Below are 9,934 nucleotides of genomic sequence, written 5' to 3' on the forward strand. Positions count from 1 at the left end.
TGGTTGGGATGGACCGGAATGGATTAGGACAGATTGGGATGATTGGGATGGATTCAGATGGTTGGAATGGTTGGAATGGGCTGGGATTCGTTGGGATGGATTGGCTTGGGATGGATTGTGTTGGGTTCGGATGGATTGGCTTCAATGGGTCGGGATGGTTGGGATGTATTGGGATGCTTTGGGGTATATCGGGATATTTTGGGCCATATTGGGGGGTATCGGGATGTATCGGGATATAGGGGGTCCATTGGGGACCCCCGTCACCGTCGCCGTCCCGCAGGGCCCCTGGGCAGCGCCCTGAGCTGCCGCCTGGGCGCCCGCCCCGTGGCCATGGCCGGCGGCCTCGTGGCCTCCCTCGGCCTCCTCCTGGGGGCCTTCGCCACCCAGCCGGCCCATCTCTACCTGAGCCTGGGGCTCCTGGCCGGTACGGGGGCACCCGGGGGTGCTGGGGCGCCTAGAACGTCCCTGGGTGGTGGTTGAGTCCATTGGGTGACCTAGAACATCATTGGGTGATGGTTTAGTCCATTGGGTGACCTAGAATGTCCCTGGGTGGTTGAGTCCATTGGGTGACCTAGAACCTCACTGGGTGGTGGTTGAGTCCATTGGGTGACCTAGAACGTCCCTGGGTGGTTGAGAGTTTTGGGGCGCCTAAAACGTCCTTGGGTGGTGGTTGAGTTCATTGGGTGACCTAGAACGTCCCTGGGTTGTTGAGTCCATTGGGTGATCTAGAACATCACTGGGTGGTGGTTGAGGGCATTGGGTGACCTAGAACATCACTGGGTGGTGGTTGAGTCCATTGGGTGACCTAGAATGTCCCTGGGTGGTTGAGTCCATTGGGTGACCTAGAACATCACTGGGTGGTGGTTGAGACCATTGGGTGACCTAGAACGTCCCTGGGTGGTTGAGTCCATTGGGTGACCTAGAACATCACTGGGTGGTGGTTGAGTCCATTGGGTGACCTAGAACATCACTGGGTGGTTGGGAGCTTTGGGGCACCTAATATGTCTTTGGGTGGTGGTTGAGTCCGTTGGATGACCTAGAACGTCCCTGGGTGGTTGAGAGCTTTGGGGCACCTAAAACGTCCTTGGGTGGTGGTTGAGTTCCTTGGGTGACCTAGAACCTCACTGGGTGGTTGGGAGCTTTGGGGCACCTAATATGTCCTTGGGTGGTGGTTGAGGGTGTTGAGCGTCCTAGAACGTCCCTGGGTGGTTGAGAGCTTTGAGGTACCTAAAATGTCCTTGGGTGGTGGTTGAGTTCCTTGGGTGACCTAGAACTTCACCGGGTGGTTGAGAGCTTTGGGGCACCTAAAAGGTCGTTGGGTGGTGGTTGAGTCCATTGGGTGACCTAGAACATCACTGGGTGGTTGGGAGCTTTGGGGCACCTAAAAGGTCCTTGGGTGGTGGTTGAGTTCCTTGGGTGACCTAGAACGTCACTGGGTGGTTGGGAGCTTTGGGGCACCTAAAATGTCCTTGGGTGGTGGTTGAGTTCCTTGGGTGACCTAGAACATCACCGGGTGGTTGAGAGCTTTGGGGCACCTAAAAGGTCCTTGGGTGGTTGTTGAGTCCATTGGGTGACCTAGAACGTCCCTGGGTGGTTGAGAGCTTTGGGGCACCTAAAACGTCCCTGGGTGGTGGTTGAGTCCATTGGGTGACCTAGAACGTCACTGGGTGGTTAGGGGGCACCTAGGTTGGGGCACCTAGTTTGGGGCCCCTAGAACATCACCCAAGACCCATTGGGTGCCCTGAACCAAGACCAGGATGGGGGCAATGGGGGCCACCAAGACCCATTGGGTGACCTAGAACCAGAACCAGGATGGGGATAATGGCAGCCACCAAGACCCATTGGGTGCCCTAGAACCAAGACCAGGATGGGAGCCACCAAGACGCCGTCGGGTGACTTAGAACCCCCAATCCACCAAGACTGGGATGGGCAATGGGGGCAACCAAGACCCCTTGGATGCCCTAGAACCGGGACCAGAATGGGGGTTCCCAAGACCCATTGGGTGCCCTAGAACCGGGACCAGGATGGGGGTCCCCAAGACCTATTGGGTGCCCTAGAACCAGGACCAGGACGGGGGTCCCCAAGACCCATTGGGTGACCTAGAACCAAGATTAGGATTAGGGTCCCCAAGACCCATTGGGTGCCCTAGAACCAAGTTCAGAATGGGGATAATGGGATCCCCAAGACCCATTGAGCAACCTAGAACCAAGATCAGAATGGGGATAATGGGGGCCACCAAGACCCATTGGGTGCCCTAGAACCCCAGTACACCAAGACCCCTTGGGTGACCTAGAACCAAGACAAGAATGGGGGTCCCCAAGACCCATTGGGTGCCCTAGAACCAAGATTAGGATTAGGGTCCCCAAGACCCATTGGGTGACCTAGAACCAGAACGAGGGTCCCCAAGACCCATTGAGTGACCTAGAACCAAGATTAGGATTAGGGTCCCCAAGACCCATTGGGTGCCCTAGAACCAGCACCAGGATGGGGGTCCCCAAGACCCATTGGGTGACCTAGAACCAGAACGAGGGTCCCCAAGACCCCTTGGGTGACCTAGAACCAAGACAAGAATTGGGGTCCCCAAGACCCATTGAGTGACCTAGAACCAAGACAAGAATGTGGGTCCCCAAGACCCATTGGGTGCCCTAGAACCCCAGTACACCAAGACCCCTTGGGTGACCTAGAACCAAGACAAGAATGGGGGTCCCCAAACCCATTGGGTGACCTAGAACCAAGACAAAGATGGGGGTCCCCAAGACCCATTAGGTGCCCTAGAACCAAGATCAGAATGGGGATAATGGGAGCCACCAAGACCCGTTGGGTGCCCTAGAACCCTAATCCACCAAGACCCATTGAGTGTCCTAGAACCAAGACAAAGATGGGGGCCACCAAGACCCATTGGGTGCCCTAGAACCAAGATCAGAATGGGGATAATGGGGGTCCCCAAGACACATTGAGTGAGCTAGAACCAAGACAAGAATGGGGGTCCCCAAGACCCATTGAGTGACCTAGAACCAAGATCAGAATGGGGATAATGGGAGCCACCAAGACCCGTTGGGTGCCCTAGAACCCCAATCCACCAAGACCCATTGAGTGTTCTAGAACCAAGACAAAGATGGGGGCCACCAAGACCCATTGGGTGACCTAGAACCAAGATCAGAATGGGGATAATGGGGGCCAGCAAGACCCATTGGGTGCCCTAGAACCAGAACGAGGGTCCCCAAGACCCATTGAGTGACCTAGAACCAAGATTAGCATTAGGGTCCCCAAGACCCATTGGGTGACCTAGAACCAAGGTCAGAATGGGGATAATGGGGGTCCCCAAGACACATTGGGTGAGCTAGAACCAAGACAAGAATGGGGGTCCCCAAGACCCATTGAGTGACCTAGAACCAGGATCAGAATGGGGATAATGGGATCCCCAAGACCTATTGGGTGCCCTAGAACCAGAACGAGGGTCCCCAAGACCCATTGAGTGTCCTAGAACAAGGACTAGGATGGGTGTGACAGGGTCCCCAAGACCCATTGGGTGCCCTAGAACCCCAGTACACCAAGACCCATTGAGTGACCTAGAACCAAGATCAGAATGGGGATAATGGGGACCACCAAGACCCATTGAGTGACCTAGAACCAAGATTAGGATGAGGGTCCCCAAGACCCATTGAGTGCCCTAGAACCAAGATTAGGATGAGGGTCCCCAAGACCCATGGGATGACCTAGAACCAAGATCAGAATGGGGATAATGGGGGTCCCCAAGACCCATTGGGTGAGCTAGAACCAAGACAAGGATGGGGGTCCCCAAGACCCATTGGGTGACCTAGAACCAAGATCAGAATGGGGATAATGGGGGCCACCAAGACCCATTGAGTGACCTAGAACCAAGATCAGAATGGGGATAATGGGGGTCCCCAAGACCCATTGGGTGAACTAGAACCAAGATCAGAATGGGGATAATGGGGGTCCCAAGGCCCATTGGGTGAGCTAGAACCAAGACAAGGATGGGGGTCCCCAAGACCCATTGAGTGACCTAGAACCAAGATCAGAATGGGGATAATGGGGACCACCAAGACCCATTGGGTGACCTAGAACCAAGACCAGGATTAGGGTCCCCAAGACCCATTGGGTGACCTAGAACCAAGATCAGAATGGGGATAACGGGGACCACCAAGACCCATTGAGTGACCTAGAACCGCCCCCTCCCGCAGGCCTGGGCTGCTCGCTGGCGCTGGCGCCGTCTCTGGCCGCCGTCGGCCGCTACTTCTCGTCGCGGCGGCCGCTGGCGGCGGCGCTGGCGGCGTCGGGCGCCTCGGTGGTGCCGGCCGCGCTGGTCCCGCTGCTGCGGCGCCTCTTGGGCGCCTACGGCTGGCGCGGCGCCATGTTGCTCCTGGCCGCCCTGTCCCTTCACTCGGTGGCCTCGGGCGCCCTGTTGCGGCCGCTGACGCTCCAAGGTGACGCCCAACGCGGGGACCGCCGCGCTGGGCTCCCTATGGCGCCACGGCGCCTTCGCCCGCTTCGCGGCGGCCGTGGCCATCGCGGACGGCGGCTACTACGTGCCCTACGTGCACGGGCCGGCGCGGGCGCGCGAGCTGGGCGCCGACGGGGCGCGCGCGGCGGCGGCGGCGGCGGCGGCCGACGGCGCGGGCCGCGTGCTGGCCGGCTGGCTGGCGGCGCGGCCGGCGGCGCGGCCGCTGCGGCACCTGGCCGCGTGGCTGGCGCTGGCCGGGGCGGCGCTGGCGCTGGCGCCGCTCGTGCCGTCGCCGCCGGCGCTGCTGGCGCTGCTCGCGGCGCAGGCGCTGGGGGCCGGCGCGGTGGCCCCGCTGCAGCTCGCGGCGCTCGCCGACGTCGTGGGCGCCCCCCGGGTGCTGCCCGCGCTCGGGGCGCTGCAGGCGGCCGAGAGCGTCGGGACGATGCTGGGGTCCCCGCTGGCCGGTACGGGGGGGGGACGGGGAGGCGGGGGGTGGGCGCGTTGGGCACCTAGAACCCCAACAGGGGGGTCTAATCCATCCCCGTGGGTTGTTGAGAGCGTTGGGTGACCTAGAACCGGGCACTTTGGGCACCTAGAACCCCACTGGAGGGCGTTATTCCCATCCCATAGGGCATTGAGAGCGTTGGGTGACCTAGAACCAGGCGCTTTGGGCACCTAGAACCCCACTGGGGGGTCTTGTTCCCATCCAGTAGGACATTGAGAGCATTGGGTAACCTAGAACCAAGCCCTTAGTGCACCTAGAACCCAACTGGGGGGTTCTTCCCACCTCCGTGGGGTAATTAGAGCATTGGGTGACCTAAAACCGGGCCCTTGATGCAGCTAGAACCCAACTCCATAGGGTTCCCATCTCCATAGGTCATGAGCAGAGGAATGGTTTGAGTTCGGGTTCTAGATGCCCCAAGCGGATCATTGAGGGAATGTCACACATTCCCAATGACCCATCTGGATTGGGCGTCCCGGTACCGGTTCTAGATGCCCCAACACCCCTTCACCGGGTTCTAGGTGCCCCAAGAGGACCATTGAGGGGGCGTCACACCTTCTTGGTGACCCATTGGGACCAGGGGTCCTGGTTCTGGGTGCCCCAACATCCGCATCCCATGTTCTAGGTGCCACAACATCCTCGTCCTGGGTTCTAGATGCCCCAACACTCCCACCTCGGGTTCTAGATGCCCCAATGCCCCGTCCCGGGTTCTAGATGCCCCAACACCCCCATCCCAGATTCATTTTTCCCCAACACCCCCATCTCGGGTTCTAGCTGACCCAAGGGGACCATTGTGGGGGTGTCACATGTTCTCGGTGACCCATTGTGATGGGGGGGTCCGAGTCCTGGTTCTGGGTGCCCCAATGCCCCCATCCCGGGTTCTAGATGCCCCAACGCCCCCATCCCAGGTTCTAGGGGCCCCAATGCCCAGTCCCGGGTTCTAGATGCCCTAACGCTCTCCTTCCCAGGTTCTAGATGCCCCAAAGGGCCCATTGAGGGAACGTCACATGTTCTCAGTGACCCATTGGGACGAGGGCATCCTGGTCCTCTTTCCCGATGCCCCAACGTCCCCATCCCCGGTTCTAGATACCCCAACACCCCCGTGCTGGGTTCTAGATTCCCCAACGTGACCGCTGAGGGAGTGTCACACATTCTTGGTGACCCATTGGGAACGGGAGTCCCGGTTCTGGGCGCCCCACGCCGTCATCCAAACTTCTAGGTGTCCCAACACCCTCGTTCTGGGTTCTAGGTGCCCCAATGCCCCCTTCCGGGTTCTAGATGCCCCAACACCCTCATTTCCGGTTCTAGATGCCCCAATGCCCCCCCTTCCCGGGTTCTAGGTGCCCCAAGGGGACCATTGAGGGGTGCCACATGTTCTCAGTGACCCATCGGGACGAGGGGGTCCTGGTCCTGGTTCTGGCTGCCCCAACATCCCCACCCGAGGTTCTAGATGCCCTAACACCCCCGTCCCGGGTTCTAGATGCCCCAACACCCCCATCCTAGTCGCCCGTTCTGGGTTCTAGATGCCCCAATGCCCCATCAAGGGTTCTAGATGCCCCAACACCTCCATCCCAGGTCCTAGATGCCCCAACGCCCCTGTCCTGGGTTCTGGTTCTCCCAACACCCCCACCTCGGGTTCTAGATGCCCCAATGTCCTGTCCTGGTTTCTAGATGCCCCAACGCCCCCCGCTTTCCCGGGTTCTAGGTGCCCCAAGGGCACCATTGAGGGGTGTCACATGTTCTCAGTGACCCATCGGGACGAGGGGGTCCTGGTCCTGGTTCTGGCTGCCCCAACATCCCCACCCGAGGTTCTAGATGCCCCAACACCCCCGTCCCGGGTTCTAGATACCCCAACGCCCCCCTTTCCCGGGTTCTAGGTGCCCCAAGGGCACCATTGAGGGGTGTCACATGTTCTCGGTGACCCATTGGGACGAGGGGGTCCTGGTTCTGCCTGCCCCAACGTCCCCATCCCTGGTTCTAGATGCCCCAACACCCCCGTCCCGGGTTCTAGATGCCCCAATGTCCCGTCCCGGGTTCTAGATACCCCAACGCCCCCCCTTCCCGGGTTCTAGGTGCCCCAAGGGCACCATTGCGGGGTGTCACATGTTCTCGGTGACCCATTGGGACGAGGGGGTCCTGGTTCTGCCTGCCCCAACGTCCCCATCCCGGGTTCTAGATGCCCCAACACCCCCATCCCTGGTTCTAGATGTCCCAATGTCCCGTCCCGGGTTCTAGATGCCCCAACACCCTCGTTCTGGGTTCTAGATGCCCGAATGCCCCCTTCCGGGTTCTAGATGCCCCAACACCCCAATTTCCGGTTCTAGATGCCCCAATGCCCCCCCTTCCCGGGTTCTAGGTGCCCCAAGGGGACCATTGAGGGGTGTCACATGTTCTCGGTGCCCCTTTGGGACCGGGGCTGCCCGTCCCGGTACCGGGCGCCCCGGTCCCGCGTTCCGGGTGCTCCCGCGTTCTGGGTGCTCCGGCATTCCGGGCGCCCCGGTCCCGCGTTCCGGGTGCTCCGGCGTTCCGGGTGCTCCGGCGTTCCGGGTGCTCCGGCATTCCGGGCGCCCCGGTCCCGCATTCCGGGTGCTCCGGCATTCCGGGTGCCCCGGTCCCGCATTCCGGGTGCTCTGGCGTTCCGGGTGCCCCGGTCCCACGTTCCGGGTGCTCCGGCATTCCGGATGCTCTGGCATTCCGGGTGCTCCGGCATTCCGGGTGCCCCGGTCCCGCATTCCGGGTGCTCTGGCGTTCCGGGTGCCCCGGTCCCACGTTCCGGGTGCTCCGGCATTCCGGATGCTCTGGCATTCCGGGTGCTCCGGCATTCCGGGTGCCCCGGTCCCGCGTTCCGGGTGCTCCGGCGTTCCGGGTGCCCCGGTCCCGCATTCCGGGTGCTCCGGCGTTCCGGGTGCTCCGGCATTCCGGGCACTCCGGTCCCGCGTTCCGGGTGCTCCGGCGTTCCGGATGCTCCGGCATTCTGGGTGCTCCGGCATTCCGGGTGCCCCGGTCCCGCGTTCCGGGTGCTCCGGCATTCCGGGTGCTCCGGCGTTCCGGGTGCTCCGGCATTCCGGGTGCTCCGGCGTTCCGGGTTCTCCCCCCAGGTTGGCTCCGCGCCGTCACCGGCAGCTACACGGTGCCCTTCGTGGCCGCCGGCTCCTTCCTCCTGGCCGGGAGCCTCCTCCTCCTCACCCTGCCCGGCCCCGCGGAGCCTCCCGACGTTCCCGGCGCTTCCGAGGCCGCTCCGGAACCGGAGCCGGGAGCCGCCGGCGCCGTCTAGACCCGTTAAATCCGCTGCTCCCCGCGCCGGGGCTCTCGGCTCTCATTGGGCGGCACGGGCCGGGGCGGCCAATCAGGAAACACGGCTGGGGGGGCGGGGCTAAGTGAGCCAATGAGGCTCGGGGGGGGGTAGTTCTGGGTTAGCCAATCAGGGGGCAGGTTCTGGGACACCCAATTGCAGGGGGAGGGGCCTGTTCCAGGTCACCCAATCAGGTTCCAGGTTATCGAATCAGGGGGCGGGTTCCAGTTCACCCAATCAGGGGGCAGGTGCTAGGTCATCCAATCAGGGGACGGGTTCTAGGTCGCCCAATTGGGGAGCAGGTTCCAGGTCATCCAATCAGGGTGGGTTCTAGGTCACCCAATCAGGGTGGGTGGGTTCTAGGTCGCCCAATTGGGGGCAGGTTCTAGGTCATCCAATCAGGGGGCGGTTCCAGGTCACCCAATCAGGGTGGGTGGGTTCTAGACCGCCCAATTGGGGGGGGGCAGGTTCTAGGTCATCCAATCAGGGGACGGGTTCTAGGTCAACCAATTGGGGAGAAGGTTCTAGGTCATCCAATCAGGGTGGGTGGGTTCTAGGTAGCCCAATCAGGGGACAGGTTCTAGGTCACCCAATCAGGGGGCGGGTTCCAGGTTATCCAATCAGAGAGCATGTTCCAGCTCACCCAATCAGGGGGCGGGTTCCAGGCCACCCAATCAGGGTGGGTTCTAGGTCACCCAATCGGGATGGGCGGGTTCCAGGTTGCCCAACCACGGGGCAGGTTCCAGGTCACCCAATCAGAGCATGGGTTCTAGATCACCCAATCGGGGTGGGTTCTAGGCCACCCAATCAGGAGGCAGGTTGTAGGTCGCCCAATCAGGAAGGCGGGTTCCAGGTCACCCAATCGGGGTGGGTTCTAGGTCACCCAATGGGGCAGGTTCCAGGTCATCCAATCAGGGGGCGGGTTCCAGGTCGCCCAATCAGGGGGCGGGCTCCAGGCCACCCAATCAAGGTGGGCGGGTTCTAGGTCATCCAATCAGGGGGCGGGTTCCAGGTCACCCAATCAGGAGGCAGGTTCTAGGTCACCCAATCGGGGGCAGGTTCTAGGTCGCCCAATCAGGGTGGGTGGGTTCCAGGTTGCCCAACCATGGGGCAGGTTCCAGGTCACCCAATCAGAGGATGGGTTCCAGATCACCCAATCAGGGGGGCGGGTTCCAGGCCACCCAATCGAGGGGGGGTTCCAGGTCACCCAATCAGGAGGCAGGTTCTAGGTCGCCCAATCAGGGAGGCAGGTTCCAGGTCACCCAGTCGGGGTGGATTCTAGGTCACCCAATTGGGGCAGGTTCCAGGTCACCCAATCACGGGGGCGGGTTCCAGGCCGCCCAATCGGGGGGGGCGGTTCCAGGTCACCCAATCAGGAGGCAGGTTCTAGGTCGCCCAATCAGGGAGGCAGGTTCCAGGTCACCCAATCGGGGTGGGTTCTAGGTCACCCAATTGGGGCAAGTTCCAGGTCATCCAATCAGGGGGCGGGTTCCAGGTCGCCCAATCAGGGGGCGGGCTCCAGGCCACCCAATCAAGGTGGGCGGGTTCCAGGTCACCCAATTGGGGTGGGTTCTAGGTCACCCAATCAGGGTGGGTGGGTTCTAGGTCGCCCAATTGGGGGCAGGTTCCAGGTCACCCAATCAGGAGGCAGGTTCTAGGTCGCCCAATCAAGGGG

General features: G+C 61.4%; 1 protein-coding gene across 1 annotated transcript; it reads left to right on the forward strand.

The window, feature by feature from the left end:
• Positions 1-280: 280 nt before the first annotated feature.
• Positions 281-8,241, forward strand: LOC148590258 (monocarboxylate transporter 13-like; the record flags this gene model as incomplete). The annotated part of the gene is given in 4 exon segments (XM_088539260.1): positions 281-424; positions 4,206-4,461; positions 4,463-4,929; positions 8,066-8,241. Coding segments are annotated over 4 exon segments (1,043 nt in total), but the record flags the coding sequence as incomplete, so codon positions are not given.
• Between the last annotated feature and the right edge of the window lie 1,693 nt (positions 8,242-9,934).

Source organism: Tinamus guttatus, unplaced genomic scaffold, assembly GCF_059628265.1.
Source record: "Tinamus guttatus ecotype Peru unplaced genomic scaffold, ASM5962826v1 Tinamus_guttatus_pri_ptg001540l, whole genome shotgun sequence".
NCBI classification, from domain to species: Eukaryota; Metazoa; Chordata; class Aves; order Tinamiformes; family Tinamidae; genus Tinamus; species Tinamus guttatus.